At 52.7% G+C, this 23,452-nt stretch overlaps 3 protein-coding genes across 11 annotated transcripts; all 3 read left to right on the forward strand.

Moving 5' to 3' along the window:
• The first annotated feature begins 386 nt into the window (after window positions 1–386).
• On the forward strand, window positions 387–11,018 carry setd1a (SET domain containing 1A, histone lysine methyltransferase). 8 transcript variants are annotated; one of them, XM_085934165.1, is made up of 20 exons: window positions 387–582; window positions 1,491–1,635; window positions 2,043–2,141; window positions 2,226–2,496; window positions 2,625–2,755; window positions 2,827–4,587; window positions 4,790–5,758; window positions 5,841–5,996; window positions 6,076–6,157; window positions 6,241–6,377; window positions 6,456–6,492; window positions 6,583–6,751; window positions 6,840–6,874; window positions 6,950–8,127; window positions 8,238–8,583; window positions 8,681–8,862; window positions 9,257–9,367; window positions 9,615–9,734; window positions 9,800–9,937; window positions 10,010–11,018. In XM_085934165.1, the coding sequence occupies exons 2-20, from the start codon at window positions 1,498–1,500 to the stop codon at window positions 10,181–10,183; spliced, it is 6,234 nt and encodes a 2,077-aa protein (XP_085790291.1). In that variant the 5' UTR covers window positions 387–582; window positions 1,491–1,497; the 3' UTR covers window positions 10,184–11,018. The 8 variants fall into 8 exon arrangements, with proteins under 8 accessions (XP_085790291.1, XP_085790290.1, XP_085790296.1 ...); XM_085934164.1 differs by lacking the exon at window positions 387–582 and adding an exon at window positions 595–762; XM_085934170.1 differs by lacking the exon at window positions 387–582 and adding an exon at window positions 595–762 and having other exon boundaries at window positions 6,962–8,127.
• A 1,008-nt stretch (window positions 11,019–12,026) lies between these two features.
• On the forward strand, window positions 12,027–15,440 carry hsd3b7 (hydroxy-delta-5-steroid dehydrogenase, 3 beta- and steroid delta-isomerase). The gene is made up of 6 exons (XM_085934037.1): window positions 12,027–12,307; window positions 13,052–13,207; window positions 13,436–13,544; window positions 14,045–14,144; window positions 14,229–14,391; window positions 14,525–15,440. The coding sequence occupies exons 1-6, from the start codon at window positions 12,145–12,147 to the stop codon at window positions 14,935–14,937; spliced, it is 1,104 nt and encodes a 367-aa protein (XP_085790163.1). The 5' UTR covers window positions 12,027–12,144; the 3' UTR covers window positions 14,938–15,440.
• Window positions 15,441–15,809: 369 nt separating this feature from the next.
• Window positions 15,810–23,431, forward strand: tbc1d10b (TBC1 domain family, member 10b). 2 transcript variants are annotated; one of them, XM_085934036.1, is made up of 10 exons: window positions 15,810–16,289; window positions 17,332–18,392; window positions 18,677–18,776; window positions 18,878–18,985; window positions 19,343–19,449; window positions 19,522–19,636; window positions 19,723–19,788; window positions 19,864–20,053; window positions 20,168–20,322; window positions 20,543–23,431. In XM_085934036.1, exons 2-10 carry the CDS (start codon window positions 17,350–17,352, stop codon window positions 21,437–21,439), a joined length of 2,781 nt encoding a protein of 926 aa, XP_085790162.1. In that variant the 5' UTR covers window positions 15,810–16,289; window positions 17,332–17,349; the 3' UTR covers window positions 21,440–23,431. The 2 variants fall into 2 exon arrangements, with proteins under 2 accessions (XP_085790162.1, XP_085790160.1); XM_085934034.1 differs by lacking the exon at window positions 15,810–16,289 and having other exon boundaries at window positions 16,300–18,392.
• Window positions 23,432–23,452: the final 21 nt, after the last annotated feature.

Raw genomic sequence — 23,452 nt, forward strand, 5'->3', positions numbered from 1 at the left:
TACAATAGAAGGAGAAAAAAAAAATACATCATGGTCAAACTTAAGTCAAATTTGCCCGATCTCTATTTCTTAACATTACAGCTATGGAAGATTCAATAAACTACGTCTATTTAGTTAGTACGTGATCTCTCACTTAAATTAGGCTATTTTTGTTTTGTTTTTTTTAACATGCATTGGCTACTTTCCATCCTTTATGCTGCCTATGTGTAACTTGATTAATATGACTGTTAATGATTGATATTATGATATGACCACGAAAGGCCGCCTCAAATCGGTTGAAAACGCAAATGCAATCAATTCTAGCAAATAGCCATCAGAGGGCGCTTGACTTGTTTAGCAGCTTTAAGCCAAGCGCTTGTCCAATCTAAAAACGCAGATTCGATCGTGTTTTAATTGATGTGAAAACAATTGGTCAAAATAATATAAAAATCACTCGTATAAAATCTGATTATAGATAACAGTTGATTGTCACTAACCGGCCAGATAAATGTCCGTTTTCATCTTTATTTTGAGTGGAAAGTGCGTATGAGAAGCTGTTTGCCGCGTTTGCCTACTCAGATGGAGAACAGGCGAGGCTTTCAGGTTTGTTGCGCGATGGCCGCTCTCTCCATAATATTAGGCATTTAGAGACTCAAAACAACTCTTCAGTGCTCCGCGGGGGCTTGCGTTTGCCTCGACTATCAACCGGAATGTTAGCGGCATCTTTTGGGCCCGCTACTTTGGCGTGAGCGTGAGTCTCGGAGCTGTCCCGTTTGTGTTTTGGTGGGTGGACTGTGTTTTTCTTGTTGCCCGGGCGGGCCTGTCGGCGGGCGGGCTGCTACTCTTGGATGAGCGCGCTCTGGGACTAACGGAGCTGGGAATCTTGCATTTTTAGCCGGAAACTAAAGCCTTCAGTCCCGGAAAGACTTAGAGACGACATCCGCTGTTTATAATATGGTATCGACAAATATGACTGGTTTGGCTCCCTAAATTGATGCTAAGTAAGCGCTAGCTGACGGTCGCGATAACTTGCCTTAGCATTAGCACACCCCCAAAAAAGCTAAGAAATGTACCGCCGATCTGAAGCACTCGTATCGCCCATAATATGATATTTATGACCCGATTAACAACCCGATTCTAGTTTTGTTCTTTTCGAACGAATATTTTGTGCGAATAGGTCAACCAGGTGGCGATGTGTTGCTGCGTGTTAGCATGTTAGCATAGCTAGCTGAACTAAACTAGTGCTCTGTGACGTAACTCGTTCATTGTTTTGACAGCGTCTTATCCGGAGCGGCGGACGTCAGCCATATATCTTCTTTTATGTTTTCCTCCGTATTTATTTACGATACACAAGCAGTTACTATTCATGCTTCAAGCGTGTCCTTCTCGGGTTTGTTTGTTTTTCTACCTGCAGCACGAGTTGTTTAACGTTAGCTTGCCAAACTTGCGTCCATATTTGCTTGTGTTCTTTTCGATCCCTACGTGCCATGTAAACAAATGTGTTTTGGCAGCTGTAGGATGGATCCAGACAGTGGTGCAGACACACAAAAGGCTGTGAGTTTGCAGTGGAAGAGCTTCAAACTGGTCCAGGACCCGGCCATCAGACGGGTCGCACAAAAGATCTACAGATACGATGGAGTGCATTTCAGCGTGCCTGTGAGTGTCCTTTTTTTTTTTTTTTTTCTTAAAATGTCACATGTGGTGTGACCAAAAGCAATTGCGTTGCAGTGTGCACGGTTCTACAATTACAGGAGGCATTCGGCTAAGTTTGTATGGTTGTTTGTCTCCATATCTGCCCCGCGATTGACTGGGGACAAGTCCAGGCCAGGTTGTGGCTTTCACCCATAGTCAGCAGGGTAGGCTGCAGCTCTATTTGACTGAACAAGACGCCCTGTGGTTTTAGCCGAGCGACTCGGAGCACCGGGTGTCGCAATTGGACGAATGAGTTCAAATCCGTACCATAGACCCAGTTATACCATCTAGAGAATACGTGATTCAACCCTCATAGCCTTGGAAAGATGTTGCACTCACGCCATTACCTCATGTGTACAAAATGTCACCAGGATTCTGGATTCCCGCCTGTGGGCGAAGTGCGAGACCCAAGACCCCGCAGATTATGGTCCAGGTATACAGAGATGGTCCTGCCGGTGCCAAAGTTTAAGGTGAGGAGACCTCCGCACACCTCGACGCACGGCTCATTCCGATGCGTCATCTCCGCGTTTTTTTTTTCTCCGCTCGATCCACAGCTGGACGACTTCTATGTGGGTCCGATCCCCCTCAAGGAGGTGACCTTTGCCCGGCTCAACGACAACATCAAGGAGCCCTTCTTGGCCGAGATGTGCGCCAAGTTTGGCGAGGTAGAGGAGATGGAGATCCTGTTCCACCCCAAGACCAGAAAGCACCTGGGCCTGGCTCGGGTGTTGTTCACCAGCACACGCGGGGCCAAGGACACCGTCAAGCAGCTGCACAACACCTCGGTCATGGGTAACATCATCCACGCGCAGCTGGACATCAAAGGTGAGTTGGCAACAGATGGAAATGGTGCAGTCAATCATTGTTACGTGACAGTGTGAAACCAATCCCTCCTTCATTAATACTGGAATGCGAGGAGAAAGAAAAAAGTGACCTATTTTTTTTGTCTGCAGGCCAGCAGAGGCAAAAGTATTACGACCTGATCGTGAACGGCTCCTACACGCCCCAGACGGTGCCCTTGGGGGGCAAGGCCTTAGTTGACTGCCTGGCACCGCAAACCCCCACGCAGCAGCAGCCTGATGTGGTAACCGTCACCATCGGCATATCAAGTAGATTTCATTTCCAAACGCTCACCCGTCATTCCTGTCCGCGCAGTCTTCTGATGTCCGGCGGCGGCTCTCCAGCGAGTTGGCAGTGTTGGCGGCGGGCGTTCAGCAGGCGCTCAAGTCCGGAAACGTCACTCCCGGCTCGGCGGATACCGGTTTCGGCGAGCAGCGCCTGGACACGCCCCCGTCGTCGTCCGTGACGGGCGGCTACACCTCGGGGTCCTCGGCGTCCTCTCAGAGCGGAACACCTTACAGCTCCAGATCCGGGACGCCGTTCTCTCAGGAGTCTGGCTATTCGGGAACCGCGGTCGGCGGAGGATTCAAAGTGTCCCGCTACTCCGAGGACGCTCACGAACCTTCCTTGTACCACCGAGGTCGTCCCGGGTATCTTCCGCCCGCTTCGTACCGTCCCAACGAGCCGCCCTGCTATCCGCCGTATCCCAATGCGGGAGGACCCGGCGGTCCTCACGTGGCGCACCACTCCACCATGCCCCCGCCGCTTCTGGGGTCGCAGTACGACCAGCCTCTCGTGACCGAGCGAGACAGAGACTCGGGAGGGCGCTACGGGACAGCGGGCGGCGTCTCCTCCAGGCGGGCGTCTTACCATCACCAGCAGGACGGCAACTCATCCAAGTACCATTCCCATCACTCGCACCATCACTCGGAGCGTCGAGACGAGCGTCGAGACGAGCGGGGATACCGACGCGACAGCGTGGGCTCGCGTGAACACGGACACCAGCGGCACCGGAACCACCACCACTCGCACAACCACCACGGCAGCCGCAGGAAGAGCAGCCGCGACAGGGACCGAGACCGGGACAGAGAGCGCGAGCGGGACGGCGACCACTCCGGCAACTCGGACCCCAGATACAATTCCAACTCGCACCGCTCCTCCTCCAACAGCATGTCCCCGCCACCCTCGTCCTACTCTTCGTATTCCGCATCCAAAGATCCTGCCCCGGCGCCTCCTCAGGGATCGTCGGATGCGTCCGCTCGCCTCCCCGAGAGGGCTCCGGCACCTTTGGCGGGTGCCCTGCCGCCGCCTCCCCCTCCGCCGCTGCCACCGGCATCTGTCATCGCTGCCGCTGTGGCAGAGACGCTGGGAGCGCTTGATTTCAACCAGGAAAGTCCCGCTCGAGAGGAGCAGTGGACAAAGCCCAAACGCCGTCCCAGCACGCCGCCGATCCCTCCCAAAACACCACCGCCGCCACCTTTGTCCCCTTCCCGTTCCTCCGGCGCCTCCTTATCCACTTCCCCTTCTTCCACCTCCCTCCCCCAACACCCTGCCGCCTCCGCTAGCTCACCAGCGGGTCGCCCACGCGGTTCTGGCTCTCCGGAGCCGGACTCCACCAACGAAAGCTTACCGTTCGCCTACCACGGCAGCAGCCTGGACTCTCGCATTGAGATGCTCCTCAAGGAGCAGAAGGCCAAATTCTCCTTCCTCGCTTCTGACGAAGAAGAGGAAGAAGATAAGCAGAGGGGTGAACGCTTGACAAAAAAAGGGCGAGCGGGCAGCGCCGGGGGTGAGCGCCATCGCGCCAACCAGACGGGCGACGACGAGGCTAAAGGGGAGCGCGACCGAGACGGCCTCAGGAAACGAGGAAAAGGCGCCGACGGTCGGAAAAGTCCCGCCGAGCCGCCGGCTCCCCCGCCCTCTTCTTCGCCTCGCGTCCCGCTCCCGGATGAGCCCCCGCCGCCGCTCGACCCAGCCGAGACGGACGCCGTCGCAGACGAGTCAACGCGGGACGCGAGCGCCGACGATCAAAAAAGGACAGGGGCCCGCACGCCGCCTTACAATGGGCAGAGTCAGGTAAGCGCTCCATCATCTGCTAGTGCAAGGGTTTTTTTTTTTTTTTTTTCCTTCACTCTCAGAGAGCAGACATTTCAGCTGACACAGACGCTGAAGCAAAGTAGCAGTCACTGTGCCAATGCTGAAAAGTCACTTCTTGAACCAATGGACATGTTTAACTCCTCACCCATTCCAATTATTAAACATCTATATCTTCTTTCAGTCCTCCCCTCGTTCCTCAGGAGAAGACATGGAAATCTCGGAGGAGGAGGAGGAGGGCGAGGTGTCCATCACGACGGTCACCGCCCACCGGCCTTCCGTCACTTCCTGCTCCTCGCCGTCGTCCTCCCAGGCGGCCGTGCCGTCGCAGGCGGACCCCTCGTCGTCGCCCGTCTCGGAATCAACGCAGCACTTTGGTAGCTCCGTGCACCCGCCCATCCCCTCTTACCCACCCCACTTGCCGCCGCCGCCGGGCTACTCCCTGCAGCCGCCCCCACCTCCGGGAATTCCGCCGCCCCCCCACATGGACCTGCACCCAGAGTACCCTCCTCCGCCCATGTCCCACCACATGTACGACTATGCCAGCTCAATGGAACTGATGAACCAGTACACCGGCGGGGCGCCCATGTCCTTCCAGATGCACACGCACATGCTCAGTCGGCTGCACCAGATGCGCGCCTCCTCTTCCAACGGCACGCCGAGCGAGGCTGCCACGGGAGACTACTCGTCCTACCACCTGCACTCGCTGCAGCACCCCTTCATGGAACAAGAGGGGAGCGGGGCGGCGGCGGCGCACTACGAGCAGGACCACCGCTATATGCCGCCCCACATGCTTCCCTACCCTTACACCGACCCGCACGGCACCCAGATAGCTTCGCACCTCCCGCCTCCGGCGTGGTCGTCGCCGATGGTGGCCACGCACTATCCCTCCTACATGCCGCCGCCGCCGCCCGCCTACGACACGGTGCCGCCCGGCGAGGACGGCGAGTACCAGACCCCCGCGGCCGCCGCCGCCGAGGAGGTACCCGTCAACTCGGACAATCCTCACGAAGCCACCGTGCAAATGGCGCTGGCCACGCTCATCCAGGAGATGAAGAGCATCATGCAGAGGGACCTGAACCGCAAGATGGTGGAGAACATTGCTTTCGCCACATTTGACGAGTGGTGGGACCGAAAGGAAACCAAGGCTAAGGTTAGCGAGTATCCCACTCGCCTACTGCGTTTTGAGCAAGTTTTTTTTGGCTCTCGATGAAATTGTTTTTGTTTTTCCTCAGCCATTCCAAACAATGTCGGCCATGCGCGACGAGGAGAAAAAAGAGGAGAAAGTGAACCGTCCTCGGGAGCCCTTAATGTCTCTGGTGGACTGGGCCAAAAGTGGCGGCGTGGAGGGCTTTGCCCTGCGTGGAGCACTCAGGCTACCTTCTTTTAAGGTCAGGCACAATGCAACAAATGACAAGAAAGTTCCAAATATGATCGAGAATTGCATTATTTTTTTCTTTTTAAACACAGGTAAAGAGGAAAGAACCTCAAGAGCTCACGGAAGGAGACACGAAAAGACCGCGCCCGTCGACGCCGCCTGATGACGACGAAGGTTCGCCCACCTCGTGTCGCGTCGCATCGGGAAGCGGGGTTGGGCGGGGCCGTCTGACACTTTGACTCTTGTCTGGTTCTCAGGCGCCAACGGGACGGTGCCGGACGCCGGCCGAGCGGGACGAGACAACAAGAGAAGGAAAAAGAAGCCCAGGAGTCGGAAACCTTGGGAGCTGGACAGCGAGGGAGAAGAGACGTCTGACGGCTCCTCCTCTGATAAGGTTCTGTGGCGACCCGCCGACATGCGTGGTGGCGTTTCGGTTCACTTTTCTGAAGAACTTTTTATTTTTTGGAATTAGGATGAGGGGGAAGTGGAGGCGAGTGACAAGTCTGATGGTAAATAACGGATCCCGCAACTTGCGAGAGAAACACATGCACAGAATATAGAAAAGGCCACCTTCTCAAAAGCCTTTTGCTTTTTTATAGATGACGCCCTCAGCGCCGACAGCGACGACGAGAGCCTCTCCTCCTCCTCCGAGGGCTCTTCCTCCGAGGCGTCCTCATCGTCGTCCTCAGAGGAGGAAGGGGAGATGCCTGACAGCGACACCATGGATGAGTCCACCGTGGACAGCACGTTGCTGGGAAAAGACGGCAGGTGTGTGGCAATGTTTTTTTTGGTTTGTTTTTTCTGCGGCAAAAACCACATTTTTGGCTGATTGTTTTTGCTTTTGTGCTCTTATTAGGGCGAAAATACTTACAAAGGCAGAGCTCAAACTTGGTAAGTCCATTTTGTGACAGCCAATGGGAACTCCACGTCCATACGGAATGTGCAAAAGTATCTAATGTCTTCCAGGTGACACCAAAGCGGGACTCCCCTCCAAGCGAGCGCCATCCCCGCCGTACCCTCGGCCTCCGTCCCCCGTGGTCCTGGTGCCCCCTCTCAAGAAGCGGCGAAAGACCGTCTCCTTCTCCACCGAGGAGAACGAAAGCAAAGATATGTCGCCGTCTTTGCCACCGTCGCCCTCGCAAACGCCGCTCGACGCGCTCTCGCCCGCCCGACCTTTGGACAGTCGCGTCGGCGCCGGCCCGCGTCCCGCTCACGGCATCCAGCTTCTGCCCTTTGCCTCCAAACCGGGCCAGGCCAACGCTCTCATCGTTCCGCCCTGCGGGCGGTCTACGGACTCGGAGGATTCCAAAAAGCTGGCCCCTCAGATCTCCAGCAAGGCGGCCGGAAAACGGGGCAAAGAGTCGCCCAAATCTTCTGCTCCCCCTGTCATGGTGTGCCGCACCGTGCAGAACCTCCCGCTGGACCACGCCTCCATGTGCAGGATGGCTTTCGAGGAGGCCCCCCCGTCGTCTCCCCTCAGCAAGCGAGCCCGCGGAAAGTCCCGAAGCGCCATCGTCGCTTCTTCCCTTCGAGAAGAAGACGAGGACGAAGAGAAGGGGCTGAGGCAGCTGGGAGCGTCCAGCTTGCTGCAGCTGGCCTCGGCCGCCGACCTGTCGGTGCTGGCCGACGTGGCCCTGAAGATGGACCCCGACGCCGGAGACTCGGAGGAGACGGAGACGTCGGACGAAGCCGAGGAGCAGAAGATGGAGGACGGTTTCTTCTCACAGGAGGCTCTGTTGCGCGTCATGAGCTTGGAGAGCGTGGTGGTCTTCTTGGAGCACAACTACTGTAGAGCGCCTGTCCTCGCCGCAGCGCCTGTCTCCAAGAAGACCTCCAAGCAGGAGTCCTCCGTCCTGCTCCCGGCCGACCTCAACTCCATTTCCGGGGTCTTGGAGGCGCCGGAGGAGGTCATCGGCGAGGCCCTTCCCTCAAGAGGCGACGCGGGAGAGTACTTGGGATTGCTCGCCGAGGAGTCGAATCAGACTAGCGCCACGTTTGCTACAAAGAGGTTACAGGCCAGCAAAGCGCTGGAGCTTGAGAAGAGCAAAAAGAGGAGAAGTAAAGACAAGGAGAATCTGGAGCTCCTGCCCACAAAGCAAGCCAAGGAGACGCCAGCCATGAAACAAAAGAAACGCAAACAAGAGGTGTGTGTGTCTGTGTGTGTGCGTGTGTAAAATGCGATGGGATTGTTACATGAGATGATGATACCGGTACTAAAAGCAGACCCGTGGTCATGTTGCCTCGCTGTGTTCAGGAGTCAGAAGAGGACGTGGACGTAGAGGAGCTGGAGTCCGGCGAGCTGACGAGCACCGACTCGGATGAGGAGTCTGCGGTGGCGGCGGAGGACGTGAGGAAGAGCGAACGTCTCTTCCTGCAGGAGGCCGGCTTGGCGTCGGCCAAAGCGCCGGCGGCCCCCGAGCCTCCGGCCGTCAAGTACGAGAACCGCAGCGAATTTGAGCAGATGACCATCCTGTACGACATCTGGAACTCCGGCCTGGACGGCGAGGATCTGATGCTACTGAAGACTACGTACGAGAAGCTGCTGCAGAACGACCACAACTCGGACTGGCTCAACGACACCCACTGGGTGCAGCACACCGATATCCTTTGCGGTTTGCGTGTCGCGCCGCGTCACACGTAGCGGATGGCTTTGTCAGGCTCACGCTGTGACGTACCCACCTTAACGCTGAGCCGCACTGACCAACTTGCCCAACCCTCGACGGAAGAAGAGGAACGCCGACGGGCAGTTGCGCGAACACGTGACGGGCTGCGCCAGGAGCGAAGGTTACTACGCCATCAGCCGCAAGGAGAAGGACGTCTACCTGGACTTGGACCTGCCCGAGCAAGTCATACGGGAGGTGGAGAATGTGGACAGCTCGGTAAGTTTGGGCCTCCCGAGCTTGACGCAATGTCAAATAACCTCAAGCAAAAATGCCACAAATAGCAAACCCACATCAATAATGGCTGCGTCCCAAAAAGGTTTGGAGTTCTTCCTATTGGCCACAAGAGGGCAGTAAGGCACTGTTTTCAATGCGTTGGGAGTGAATGACGTTTCAACAAGTAATGTTAGAATGAGTCGCATGCCTGCCATGCTATCTTAAAACGTCTTGAGTGTGAGAAGACAACGTTTCACTTGCGTAATATAGTTCTCAGCCCTCTTATCTATAGTTCACTGAATTCCTTGGCTGGAGGTCAAGGTTCTTGAGCGTTCCTCCAGTTCAAGGCCACTGGTAATCTCACCGATTTTTTTTTTTCTTCTTTCTTCTCTCCCAGGGCACCAACCGCGTGCTTTCAGAGCGCCGGTCGGAGCAGAGGCGCCTCCTCACCGTCATCGGCACGCCAGCCGTCATGGACTCTGACCTGCTCAAACTCAACCAGCTCAAGGTACTTTCGACAAATACCGCACACACTGCAAGTGGCCCCGTTTCCAGACACCCACGATGCAGGTGACGTCTTTGCTGGCGACAATCTTGCGCAAACCGCGCTAGTGAGCACATGCAGGAAATTAGCACACAGTTTGCGTGAGAAAAAAATTAAAAAAAAAAGAGAGAGAGAGAGATTTGTCTTAAAGTTGTACTCTTTATATTTCGTATATTCGTATATTGAATTTGATATATTTGTGTCGATTTAGTTCCGCAAGAAGAAGCTTCGATTCGGACGCAGCAGAATTCACGAGTGGGGTCTCTTCGCCATGGAGGCCATCGCTGCCGACGAGATGGTCATCGAGTACGTGGGGCAGAACATAAGACAGGTGAGCCGGCTGCTTCTGAGTCAGCCAGCCAGCCAGCACAAATGCCATGTCATGTTTGTGTGTAGATGGTGGCGGACAATCGCGAGAAGCGCTACGCCCAGCAGGGCATCGGCAGCAGTTACTTGTTCCGAGTGGACCACGACACCATCATCGACGCCACCAAGTGTGGGAACCTGGCCCGCTTTATCAACCACTGCTGCACTGTAAGCGGAGACGTACGGTTACCGGAAAGCTTTTGAAGAAACCTTTGCCGACCCACCGTCTTTCCATTTCAGCCCAACTGCTACGCCAAAGTGATCACCATCGAGTCCCAGAAGAAGATCGTCATCTACTCCAAGCAGGCCATCGCCGTCAACGAGGAGATCACCTACGACTACAAGTTCCCGCTGGAGGAGAACAAAATCCCGTGCTTGTGCGGCACCGAGAACTGTCGCGGCACGCTCAACTGAGGCTCTCGCCGCTTGCCACTCGCACTTTTGGTGCATCCACCCAAGCACGCAAGCAAGCAAGCAAGCACGCAAGCACGCACGCACAAGGAAGTCAACACAAATTCAGGGTTTTAAAACTTTTAATCCCACACGTCTGTTCCGCTTGTGTTCTACAAGCTTCCTCCTTGCTTTGGGATTGTTTTGGATCGTATTATATGTTACTGTTATCTCAAATAAGCGTCCCCGTTATCTGGATCTTCAAGTTATCTGCCACTTCCAAACCAAAACAGATTGTTCTCCCTGAGTTAGTTGTCGTTGGGTTGTTGTTTTTTTTTCTCCAAATATTATTCTGGTGCTGTTTCCATTGTTTCCTTTTTTGTTTTTTTATTTCTGACGCCAAATCCCCTGCAGGTTTTGTTGTCGCCGTGTGTTTGCACAAGTGTTTTTAGCAGGCACTTTTTTTGCATTGGGTTATAAAAACAAAAATGGGAGGGGGGGGGGGGCAACTAGAGGTTATTTTTTTGCAGACGGGATATTTCAAAAAAGGCGACTTGTTCAAAGTTTCTATCGAGTAGCAAAAAGACATAAGCAAAAAGTCTTTTTCTGCTTTCGTGGTTGAAGTGATGAAAAAAGAAAATGGATGTAAATAAGTGTTTGTTTCTCGTAGAAACACACTGAGCTGTAAATAGACTCTTTCTCTCTCTCTCTCTCTCTCTCTCTCTCACTCCCTGTCCCTTGTTCTCTCTATCCACGCCAGGACACATGTACATACCTTCAACTCGTTTATTTTGTATGGTTCTTCCTCGTTTTAATATTATTTGCAATCTTGTATTAATGAGTTGGACCCTTTATTAATGGTGCATTAAAATATTTTTTAAAGAAACATTTGGCTCCTCTGTGCGGGAAGAAAAAGGAAGGCGAACCGGAAGGAGTTGAACGTGACCGCTTCCTGTCTTGACGTGACGCACCTGCGCTGCAGTTATGTCAACAGGAAGTTATGGAATGTCACCCGAAAATGGGTGAAATCAGTGATGACGCCTTTGGTTATGTTGTTGGCAAATGTGGTCTGAAAGGCTTGATTGATTGCCATGATTTCACTAACCCTTCTCAAGTGTCTGTGGCAAAAGTTGTCACACACCATGCTCAAGTCAAAAACGGATTCAAGTACAAAAGTCATGATTTTTCAAAGAAATTCCGCAATACCCATTTTGATAACTAGACAAAAAGCTTCTATCCATTTGCTTATTTAGCAAATGAGAAATGGGCCAGTTTGACTGAGCATGCCATCGGCTAAATAAACTCGGATGTGGTGGAATGCTGAGATGAAACATTGAATTTTCACTAGAGGTCTGACTTGTTTTGGTAGCTGAGACCAAACATCAAGTTCAACTTTTGCTTGTTGCCCTTCAAACACCAGTGAACTTTGACCCGATCTCCAGCTCCATTGGTGTGGCATTAGATTAGGGTCAAATTTAGAACAAACTAGGCTCTATGATTGGTGGACAAGCTACAGTCCCTGTACCATATGGAGCCTAGAGCCCAAATAGCCAAAAATATGCATTCATTCATTCATTCATTCATTCATTTTGTGAATTTCAAATACGTGTTTGAGATTAAAAAAATATATACTTTTTTTTCATCGTATTCTTCGCTGGCATTTTGCAATATTTTTAGATGCTGTCCACAGCAGGGGTGTAAAAATAAAAGACACATACCACACGAGTTGTGCACATGCACAAACCACACACACACATATATGACTATGATCTGTGCACTTGGACCGGATCTCATTTGGATCTTATATGGATCTTATTTCTCATGATAAATGGATGAATGGATGAATGAATGCTCCACCCCTTCGGTGGTGCGGATTGGCTGCTGCTTCTGCTGCTTCTGCTGCTGCTGCTCCTCCTGCAACCGCTTGCCTGGCTGCCTGTTCCTCCTCGTACTGAGTTGAAGCCAGAACCCGACTGCACGTCACCATGTCAGAGCGCCGCTCCGGGCTCGTGTACCTTATCACCGGGGGCTGCGGCTTCCTAGGTCGGCACCTGCTGCGAGTTCTGCTGGATCACGAGGGAGACGCGGTGGCAGAGGTTCGAGTATTTGACAAACACACGGGACCAGGACTCAGTGCGCTCGGAACAGGTAAGAGCGAGGCTCATGTGGACATTTATTTCAACATTCAAACAAATCAAGCTGAAATGAACTTGAAAACAAATTCTGTTCTTTCCACATGGTCCATTCAGTGGAAAATGAGATCATGTTCCATTATGAATCATTTAAAAAGCAGGCTTGTAATGTTTTCTAGTGTTGCACTTTGCACTCACTGCTCTAGTTGCTCACTGCTCTGACCTTTAAACTTTGGGCCAGCGACCAATCAAACCTGCAACGGAACTGTCATGATATAATAGTGATTTTATTTGGGTATTATTTCCACGCTCTTAACACAAGTGACAAATGTGCTATTTTGAAGTCCAAGCAACAGGGCACGGCGCCTGTGTTGCGTGGTGGCCGTGCAGCGATGTGCAGGATGTCCCACTCCCATGCCGTTTCCCGTTGGCCTGTCACCACCTGCGTCAACGGGATAGCGCATGTGTGTGTGTGTGTGTGTGTGTGTGTGTGTGTGTGGGGGGGGGGGACCTTGGCTTCCCTGCGCTGGCTGAGCGGATCAATCCGTCAACAAGCGCCGTTCCGCTGTCAGTGCAGCGTGAACAAGGTGTGGAATCCACTGAAATGGAAAAAGGCTTTGTTCAGGCTGGAGGCCCCCGTAACCAGAGACCATCCTGGGCCTCACCAACTATCATGCAAATGTTTTCTTGTTGTCATAGGACGTGAGAAGGACTCACTCACTCACCCACTCAATTTCTTTCTTCCTGTTTGCTCCCTCAGGGCGGACCAAGGTGACCATCATCCAGGGCGACATCACGGACTATGACAGCGTGCTGGAGGCATCCCGCGGCGCCCACGTGGTCATCCACAGCGCCAGTCTGGTGGACGTCTGGCACAAGGTCCCAGAAAGCCTCATTTATGCCGTCAATGTCACAGGTAAGTGGGCCAGGATGCAGCACCGCAAAAAGTTTTTAGGAACTTGATTCACAGCACTTGACAAGAGCTGAAGGAAATAGCAATGCCAGACTTGATGAGTAACCTTTGGCTGTGTGGTTTTGTTGTTGCATTTTTGAAATAGTTTCCCTGGCATGTAAGTGTGCTAACCCTTCAATTATGTCCCCCCCCGGCTGCATATTGACCAAGAGTTTTCTTTTCCTCTGTCAGGAACGGAGAATGTGATTAACGCGTGCGTGGACAACAACATCTGCAGTCTCCTGTACACCAGCAGCATGGAAGTAATCGGACCCAACGTGAACAGAGAAGCCTTTGTCAGGTAGAACCTTTGAGCCAATCCCGTTGCTGGCTGTATTTCAATTCCAAACGTTGTCAATGGTACCAAACATGTTTTTTAACACGAGTTCCGCTCGTTCCATTTGCGTGCGGCGGAAGGGCTAAATGCTGATGCATCACAACGATCGGCAAGAGAAGTAGACCAAACTCTTTCCGCCTCAAAGTGAGGTGGATCTTTTTTTCCCCCTCTCGGTGCTGCTGAAATGTTTTTTTACCCTGTTTATTCTTCCTCGAGTCATCTACGCGACTGACTTCTTTTTTCCACCGTGATGTTTCTTTCCAGCGCGTCTGGCAGGTCGCTTGTGTTACGCAACGATTCTGCGAGCGTAGTACTTGATAGCCTTCATGCGCTTAAACGCTCCTCTCGGTCAACTGACTCATTTGCCCCAAATCCAAAGAACCGAGACTGACTCATCGTCAAGTCGTGGTTTCAGACCAACTACAAACACTCATTTGGAATGACTCGTTCATGTGTCTACGTAGGGGGAATGAAGACACGCCCTACCGAGTGAAGCACACCATGGCTTACCCCAAGAGCAAGGCCAAGGCCGAAAAGATGGTCCTTGAAGCCAATGGAACAAAGGTAGCGCCTTCCAATTGTCCTCAATTGTCACTCGCGCCTATTCACCAAATGTGACCCAAATGTGACTCTGGGCCGGCTCACTAGGTGCGCAGCGGTGAGCCTTTGCGCACGTGCTCTTCGAGGCCCACGGGCATCTACGGCGAGGGCCACGAGCTCATCAAAGACTTCTACAAGCTGGCCGTCAAAAGGGGAGGCCTGATCGTCGGCGGCGTCCCCGACACCACCGAGCACGGGCGAGTCTACGTCGGTGAGTCTGGGAAGAGACGCGCGAGGTCGCTGAGGACGTTCGTCTGGCAACTTATAGCCAACGCGCCTCCTCTGTCTGCTTGTCGAGTGATTGAAATGACTAAGCCGTCCCCGCTCCGCTCCGCTCTGCGCAGGCAACGTGGCGTGGATGCACGTGCTGGCCGCCCGGGCCCTGCGCGAGCGTCCGCAGAGCGTCGGCGGCGAGGCCTTCTTCTGCTACGACGACTCGCCCTACGAGAGCTACGAGAACTTCAACATGCTGTTCCTGTCCACCTTCAAGTTCCGCCGCGTGCGCATGCCGCTGCCGCTGCTGTGGTTCCTGGCCGTGCTCAACGACGTCCTGCGCTGGCTCCTGACGCCCTTGTGTCATTTTGCGCCCCTCCTCAACAGCTACACCCTGGCCGTGGCCATCACCTCCTTCACCGTGGCCACCGACAAAGCGCTGCGCCACTTCCAGTACCGCCCGCTGTACGACTGGGACCAGTGTCGGGAGCGCACCCAGAAATGGGTTGACACCTTCCCCCTGGAGGACTCGAAAAACACCTAAAACACGCACACACACACACACACACCTCTCATGCCGCTACAGTATTTTGTACTTTAGACTAACAGGGGCCAATAAAACACCAAAGATTCGTCCTTCAAGTTTGGTCAACAGAAACAAACACACAGGCCTCAGTGTGGAAGAAGACTGAAATGTTCTCTAAGTATCAATGGTAGTCTGCCACTGTGTGAAAATCCTAACTTCAACACTAAACGCTTGCCCGTGGAGTATTTCAGTCCAATTCGATGTGTCCGTGGAGTCCATTCGACAACAGCAAACTGTTGAATTACAAGACGGGACCCCGTTATTTTTCAACGTTTTTGTGTTGTATTTTGAAATCCATTATAATGATTAACAAGTAGGACAAATGTCAAAACAATTGACAAGCAACAGCCACATGTCTTTTCATGTGAGATGATTAGATTATTTTGCACTTCTTAATTTAAGAATTTCTATTTTTCCCCAGACTTTTCAAGTCTCAAATAAAGTGGATTTAATATATTTCATTCATTGTGTTTGGTGTGTCTTGTTTCTTTTGGAATTCCATGATCTTGGTCCTTCATCTTTGGGAGTTCCCTCTTAGTCAGCAGGCACCCCTTCTCTTGGATGGATGGATGAATAGATGAATATTAAGTCGGCCAACTGGCTGAAATAGGTAGAATTTGGCGCCACCTGTCGATCAGAGCCATTAGGTACAGCATAGTGGAGTAATGACGTCATCAGTCCGCCTGCTCTCCATAAGTTTGTTAGCGATTTAAAAGTATTTAATCGAAAACAAACACGTGTTGTAGCGTCCGATGGTTTGCCGTGGTGACACTTTTTAATTGAATAACCAAAAGGCATTTGATGGGGCGCGACGCGCGCTGCGTGCGCGTCCCCGCGGCGCGGACGCGCACGTACGGAGCTGTCAGTCGGAAATGCGGGCGGCTGACAGAGGATGTACCAGTGCTGCCTAACTCGGATGAATTCAACAAAAGAGAAGCCGTTTATTTCGCTTTGTATGGCTGGAGGAATAAAAACAACCGATGAGCACGTTACTCTAGGGAAAGGGTCGACGAGGTAACGCGGGCTAGTAAGCAATGCTAACACAGACAGACGGACGGACGGACGGCTGCTGCTAGGAGAAGCTAATAATTAGCTGCTACGCTAGCTGGCGAACACCACCCGCTACCACCACCCGCAGCCGCCGAGCGTCCTCATCATCGCCATCGCTCCGGCGTGTCGCCTCCCCGCAGTTTTCCTTCCTCTCCGCCGAGGAGCCTGGCGGAGGAGCCGTCGCTGTGGCGGGCCAACGCGCGCCCAGGAACCTCCTGGACACCCGGGCGTACTGGTCGCAGTGACAACGCCGGGCGTGGGTGAGTTGAGCTTTTGACGTGGGGTGGGGGGCGAGCCCAGTCTCCGAGGCCGCGGAACCTGATCGGCCCGCCTGGCCGGGCCTCCTGGCACGTCGGATGCGCGTTAGCCAATTAGCCGCGCGTAAATCTTTCTTGCTGTGCGGCCAGACCTCCCACTGGGGGGGCCCCTTTGAAAAGTGTTTGTTAGCTTAGCATGTAGGCTCCGCTCCGCTCCGCACTGCACGATCAGCAGAATAGCGGATCAGCGCCCTGGTGATAAGTGCTGTGTTATTTTGAAACGCTTGACACGCATGATTCATTTAAAAGCAGCCGTGCAGAAGATCATGCGAATTGCGCAGTGCACTGGCAGGCAGTCTGCTACAAAGTGGAATTACTCATTACATCCTTTCTATTTATAAAATCCTGCCTTGCATAAGAGGAAATGCTGCCTGGCACGTATTGTTGTATTGTTATGTTTGAGAATACAACTTATTATCTGATTTGAGATAGATGAACAGGTATGCCTTACAAGAATAATCATTTCATTGAATGCATTGCTGATCATTTGTCTACAGTAGATACAAATACTATGAGAAACGTGAATAAATAACATGTGCGTTTCATGATTAATGCACACCCTCCTGACTCCAGTTATTCATGAAACCCACGTCTTGTACAATGGAAATAATCCAGTAAAAATAAGTCTTCAGCCTTGCACAATGTGTGTCACATGATGAATGCAATCACTCCTCTGGCCACTTATGAATATTTCATGCTCTTACAGACAGTTTGAAAAATGCCAACTTGCTTGCATCATAGAAATCAACAAACCATCTGCAGTCAAAAAACAAAATATCAGAAGTAATTTGTTGGGGGAAAAAAAAGTCAGACTACGCCTGTGCTGTGTCACTCGATGACAATGTAACAAAACAGTGCAAATGTCGTAACGGTGTAATCATTTTATTACTGAGCTGTATTTGGGATCTCGACTTAAGACAGTTGGTATGATCTATTGATGTTTATTCACCAATCAATTGTTGCAAATTGTGCACCCATGTCGCAGGAGAGCTCTCGTCACAACATGGCCGAACTTTCCGCCTTATCGTCGTCGCCGCCGCCCACCGTGGTTGACGGCCACGCTCCCTCTGCCTCATCAGCCGCACCCAAATCGTCTCTCTGCAATGACGTGAATTTAATCCGAAACACTCCCGCTATACCGTTGACACCACCGACGCAGGGTTTGTCATCTGCCGAAACCCCCCAAAAAGAGGAAGTGGGAGAGCCCGACGCTCTCGTCGAAGCAGATGTGCCGCAACAGGCCTCCCCTTCCCCTGACCTCACTCCGGGTCCTAACCTTTACCCCAGCGTACACATCACCCACAATCCTCCTCCCCCTGCTACGAGTGATGTCCCTGTGGTGCCCCCGGCCGCGGCACCCCCGGCCGCGGCACCCCCGGCCGCGGCACCCCCGGCCGCGGCACCCCCGGTCGCGGCAACCCCGGTCGCGGCAACCCCGGTCGCGGCTCCCCCGGCCGCGGCTCCCCCGGCCGCGGCACCCCCGGTCGCGGCAACCCCGGTCGCGGCAACCCCGGTCGCGGCTCCCCCGGTCGCGGCTCCCCCGGTCGCGGCTCCCCCAGTCGCGGCACCCAAAGTCGTGGCATCCCCAGTCTCTGCAGCAGTGGCGCAGAAACCACAGCAAGCCCCCAAGAGTCCTCCCCCGCCTGTGTACCCAAAGCCTCAAAGTCCCATCAAGGCACAGGCGCCCTGTAGCCCGCCTCCACGGGCGGGGCAGCCCAGTCCCCCGGTACGGCACCCCGGGCCCACAGTGCCGCTCATTCAAGAACCTGCTCCACCCTGCACCCCGGCACCAAGGGCGGGGCACTCCAGCCCCACATTGCCGCTCATCCAAGAGCCCAGCTTTCCCCCGCCGGGCGCCCAGCGGCCGGCCCCCGACACCCTCAGCTACCTGGAGTCGGCTAGCTTGATGTCAGGGACGCTGGAGTCGCTGTCGGGCATCGGGGACGACGGCAGTTCGCTGGGCTCCGACTCGGAGATCAACGGCTTGGCGGTGAGGCGCACCGACAAGTACGGCTTCCTGGGCGGCAACCAGTTCAGCGAGGGGAGGTCAGTTCAACTTTGATCAGTTTTCTGTCCCCGAGTGGCTCGGTGCAAATGGATGCGCTGGTTGGTGTCGTCGTGACTTTGCCTCGCCATCTTTTTCCCGCTGCTCGAAGCTTCCTTATGAGCCTGCCTTTGCTGTGACCCACACGCCGCTGCTGAGCTCTATGTATGTCAGAAGCTGTCGGCGGCCCTCTCCATGAGCTCATTTCTCCTCCACTCGAATGAATACGCACGCTCGTATGGGCTATAGTGTCATTGTGCCGTTGTTGTGTTGCGCGTTGTGTCAGCGACAAGGACGTGCGGGTGGAGGTGGCCCGACAGAGGGAGATGAAATGGCTGGACATGTTCAACAACTGGGACAAGTGGGTCAAACATCGCTTCCAGAAGGTACACTTGAAGTTGTCACGGGAGCCATCTGAAACCGTTCCGAGAGCAAACGGAGCGATAATAACGTTGGCAAAGTGAAAAGAATGTCCGTCGTGTCGCAGATAAAGATGCGCTGCCGCAAAGGGATCCCGTCATCTCTCCGCTCCAAAGCCTGGCAGCTGCTGTCCAACAGCCAGGAGCTGCTGGATGCCAACCCTGGCAAGTTTGAGGTACCGTAGAGTTCACACCGTGTCACCAAAAGCACACACGTCCCAAATGACTGCACAATCAGCAAATATGAGCGTGTGGTGACAGCTCCATTGCGCAATCGTAGCTTGATGTTAGCCATAGAAACTGCGGTGCCACCGAGTTGTGTCAGAGTGACACGGGCTGGTAAAGAAAGGGAAGTTGCCATCCGGGCGTCTGCCTCGCCCTGCTTGGCGCAGGAAGCCATAAGCTTCTTATCACGCCACCTAATCCCGCCTGTCAGAGCTGGAGTCATCTCCCCGGCCGGGCCTTTGCGTCGACTTCCTTTGTGCCATCGGAAGCACTTCTGATACTACCGAATGCTTTTGCCTCGCGCCCAGGAGCTGGAGCGAGAGCCGGGAGAGGCCAAGTGGTTGGACATCATCGAGAAAGATCTTCACAGGCAGTTTCCCTTCCACGAGATGTTTGCTGCACGCGGAGGCCACGGGTCAGAATCAAAGGCAACCCGCTCGATTGCTCGCTTGTGGCTCGCGCCCTTGACAATATTGTGGGTCGGCAGGCAACAAGACCTCTACCGCATCTTGAAGGCCTACACCATCTACCGACCGGACGAGGGCTACTGCCAGGCGCAGGCTCCCGTGGCTGCCGTGCTCCTCATGCACATGCCCGCCGAGGTTAGTCAGCAGCCGGCCGATAGCTACCGTGCGCCTCGTCCCAAGATGGCCGACAGTGATGCATGCGTGCACTTGTGATTCCCCAGCAAGCCTTCTGGTGCCTGGTGCAGATCTGCGAGAAGTATCTCCCGGGCTACTACAGTGCCGGGCTGGTGAGCTTGTCAAAAACCTCAATGTGGTCTTCTTTTGCTGACTCGTTCTGTTATGTCACGCCCCCATGCCTTCAGGAAGCCATCCAGCTGGACGGCGAGATCTTTTTCTCACTCCTGCGCCGCACGTGTCCCATGGCTTACAGACACCTGAAGAAGTTCAAGATCGACCCCATCCTCTACATGACCGAGTGGTTCATGTGCATCTTCTCGCGCACGCTGCCTTGGGCCTGCGTGCTGCGCGTATGGGACATGTTCTTCTGCGAAGGTACCAAATATGAGTCGTCTTGACACATTTGACGTTGTATTCCTATGGCGCGAGCTGCTGCTTGTGTACTTCGAGATTTTTTTTAACTTTGTGGAATTCGGTGGTCTCGTCTAGGTGTGAAAATAGTTTTCCGCGTGGGCCTGGTGCTGCTCAAGCAGATGTTGGGCTCGGTGGACAAACTGCGGGAGGTGCAGGGCATGTACGAAACCATGGAGCGGCTCAGGGGCATCTCGCCAGACACCATCGGGGAGGATAGCCTGGTCCAGGAGGTGCGGAGTTCCTCTTTGCAGGGTTTTTCTTGACTGGAAACACAGCCAGTACCTTTCTGACCATTCGCAGATGCAAACCCAACAAAACGAAAATAACCCTTTCTGTGGACTGTTTACTGCGTTTATTCTAGCTCCTTCTGGTGGGAAAAACATGCACAGCAGACACCCATTGTGTCAGTCCTCTTCTGTGCTCTCAAAGCCTTCTTCTCTTGTCATCCAGGTGGTTTTTCTCCAGGTGACGGAGGCGCTGATCGAGCGCGAGTGCACCGTTCAGGTGAGGAAATGGCGCGAGTCCCGAGGGGAGCTGACTCACCAGCCAGGCCGCCGCCTGCACGGCACCCGAGCCATCTTTGAACACAAGCGTCGCGCCGCCGCCATCAGCTCAGGGGGCAGCTTTTCCTTTCTGGCCAGCAGCGTCCCGCCGCCGGGCCCCCTGCGGGCGTCGTCCTCCCTGCTCTCGCTCCCGGGCTTCCGCAAGTCCCGGAACCCATTCCACTCGCCCGGCAAGAAGAGCTCCTTTTCGGGGCCCTCCTTTTCTGACGGCGCGCGGCCGCAATCTCCCCCGGCCGCCGGCAGTCAGAAGCCGCCCATTCCTCCTGGGGCGGCGGCGCAAAGGGGGCCGCAAGTCCAGAGCCCCCTCGTGGGGACCGGTCCACGAAGCGGTCAAAGCGCACCGACGCCCAACGCTTTATCTCCCTCCCCGAGGGTGGTCTCGGAGCAGATCACACCCACCATCCCCTCACCCACCGCCAACAACACGCCCCTGATGCCGGGCGCCGCCGGCGGCAACAAGGGAGCGGCCGAGTCCCCGCCGGCCACGCCGCCGCCCCCCCGGGTGGAGGAGGACGGCCGCAAGAAGAAGAAGAGCAAGGAGGACAAAAAGAAGGAGCGCGAGGATGAGAAGAAGCGGCTGAAGGAAAAGAAGGACAAGGACAAGGCAGAGAAGGAGAGACTCAAGAAGGAGAAGGAGCGTATGGAGAAGGAGAAGAAGAAGGCGGGAAAAAAGAAGGACAAAGGTGCGGCGGGACCGGGGCCGGACCATGACAAAAACGGGGCGGCCGCCGCAGCTAGAGATTCCACCTCGTCGGAGCGTGAAAAGAAAAAGGAGGCTGAGTGAGCCATCCATTGCGTTTTCTTTGGAGACGGATTACAACTACGTTAGCTTCGTAGCACAATTGTCAAACGCATTTTTGAAGAAAAAAAAGCAAAAATAACAATTTGCTTCCATTCGTCCTTTCACCTGAGATACGAAAAAAAAATCGCAAGCACTTGAACATTTTTGTTACTATTGTGACAATTATGCTAAGGAGCTAAAAGACTTCCTGGATGGGGCACCATCCATCTGTCAAACAAGCCAGGATGCCATCTCTCATGCATAACATGGCTCCACTTTTTTTTTTTTTTATTATAATAACTTTATTATTTTAACAACGACGAACCACAGAAGATGTACATAGTAATAATTGGAATCCAAGCACCGCCTCCAAAGACGTTCAGTTGGATGATGATCACATCCAGTCTCCAGAAAAGCAACCACCGAGCGAGCAATTTATTGGCTATTGTATTGCGAGCGTGCCTTAGTTGCGTTGCGTTGCGTTGCGTTGCTGCGGTGTGCGGCCCTCCTCCCCCTACTGGTGATGGAGAGTATTGGAACCCCGTGGTGGTGCTTTTTGTGTGTTTTTAACTCAATCAAACGAGTGGGACTTTTTAAAAATACAATCTAATAGTTTGTAGTTTAGGCCTCAGTGCTTACACCTGAAAGAGGTATTTAATTGGTAAATTTATTAAACAGCAGTGTTGGACGTGCACCTTGGAGGATTAGGGACACGTGGCATAGAAAAATGATGTGCCCTGAGAATAGTCTTTTTTTTTTTTTTTAGGTGAGAAGTCAAAATACTACAAGTGTCATTCTTGCCTCAAGTACAAATGTATCCTCATTATACATTATGCAGTATGTTTTTCTTTGCAAACTACAACTCAAAAATTAATTCCCCCCCCTTTTATTTTTTTTATTGGCTTCTGTTTTTTGCTGATCAAAAATGAAGGACTTTATTCGAGTAAAAATATGCGTTGGTTTCTTTGAAGACAGAAAAGACTTCTCGTAGTATATATATTTTTTCCTTGTGAGTGTGTCCTTGATCCTCCTTTGTAAAAATTAGACCAATGAGTGTTACTTAAATGCTAATATGCATTTTATTTATCCAAGTGTCAGAATGTGATCGGAAGACAATGAAGGATAATCTTTGCACTTGTCATAATTTGGAAAAATATTTCCTGTCAAGCTTGTTTCTGGGTAGGTTTCCCCACATTTTTTTTTTTTTTTTTACTTGAGCGTGAGGTGGCCGTTGTGCCCACGTAGCATTAACCTCTCACCTTTTGATGTATTTATGTATAAAGTGGTTAATTTAATCAAATATAGTATATAATGATTATTAATATTAATGTTATTATTTTTCTAAGAGACTTGTCGGACGCCTGGTTGACTGGAAGGTTGTTGCACGTCGTCATTTATCCGTGTCAAGTTCTGGAAAGTTTTGGGAGTGGAAGCTCTTGACTGATGTATCTGTGGACTCTTAACTCGTTGCCATGACAACGGCCCATCAGTGCAGGCAGGACGAGCAACACTGACTCCCTTTTCGTCATCGTCCTCTTGTTGTAATTGTTGTTGTTGTGGTGAAGGATTTGTGTGTACCTAACGTGTCCTCCCTTCCCATGCCAACACACTCCTAATCCCCTGCGCACACTCGTAGCGTTGACCCCTGAACGCTTCTATGCAAACTAGAACTGGACGCCAATTTCGCAATATGTCTGTCACCATGGTTACCAGGTGTGGACTTTCAAAGAAGAAGTGCATTTCCGTTGGGTCCTTTATGCATTTCTGATCTGGAAAACGAGTTCCACACATGAAGATATTTACAAGGCTGTTGGTCTCTTTTTTTTTTTTTTTTTTATGTGTGTTTTTGAGTTTACAAATCACTCTCACTCTGGTGAAAGCGAATTAATTGACGATGTTCTAGCTCATTGAATTCATTCCCTCACATTGACGTGATGTATTTAATTGATGAAAATGATGACATTTGTGATGAGTAATAAACCATAATATGTATCTGTTTGTTTGACCTGTTCATTT

Source organism: Syngnathus leptorhynchus, chromosome 16 (genome assembly GCF_054491065.1).
Source record: "Syngnathus leptorhynchus isolate UIUO chromosome 16, UIUO_Slep, whole genome shotgun sequence".
NCBI classification, from domain to species: Eukaryota; Metazoa; Chordata; class Actinopteri; order Syngnathiformes; family Syngnathidae; genus Syngnathus; species Syngnathus leptorhynchus.

Coding starts and splice junctions, on each gene's coding strand:
- setd1a (XM_085934162.1), top strand. CDS start 1,477: ATGTGTTTTGGCAGCTGTAGGATGGATCCAGACAGTGGTGCAGACACA. Junction 2,756..2,826: donor CGCAGCAGCAGCCTGATGTG/GTAACCGTCACC, acceptor CTGTCCGCGCAG/TCTTCTGATGTCCGGCGGCG. Junction 8,584..8,680: donor CCACTGGGTGCAGCACACCG/ATATCCTTTGCG, acceptor GCTGAGCCGCAC/TGACCAACTTGCCCAACCCT.
- hsd3b7 (XM_085934037.1), top strand. CDS start 12,145: ATGTCAGAGCGCCGCTCCGGGCTCGTGTACCTTATCACCGGGGGCTGC. Junction 14,145..14,228: donor TTGAAGCCAATGGAACAAAG/GTAGCGCCTTCC, acceptor CCGGCTCACTAG/GTGCGCAGCGGTGAGCCTTT. Junction 14,392..14,524: donor GCACGGGCGAGTCTACGTCG/GTGAGTCTGGGA, acceptor CGCTCTGCGCAG/GCAACGTGGCGTGGATGCAC.
- tbc1d10b (XM_085934034.1), top strand. CDS start 17,284: ATGTTTATTCACCAATCAATTGTTGCAAATTGTGCACCCATGTCGCAG. Junction 18,986..19,342: donor CCAACCCTGGCAAGTTTGAG/GTACCGTAGAGT, acceptor CCTCGCGCCCAG/GAGCTGGAGCGAGAGCCGGG. Junction 20,323..20,542: donor AGGATAGCCTGGTCCAGGAG/GTGCGGAGTTCC, acceptor CTTGTCATCCAG/GTGGTTTTTCTCCAGGTGAC.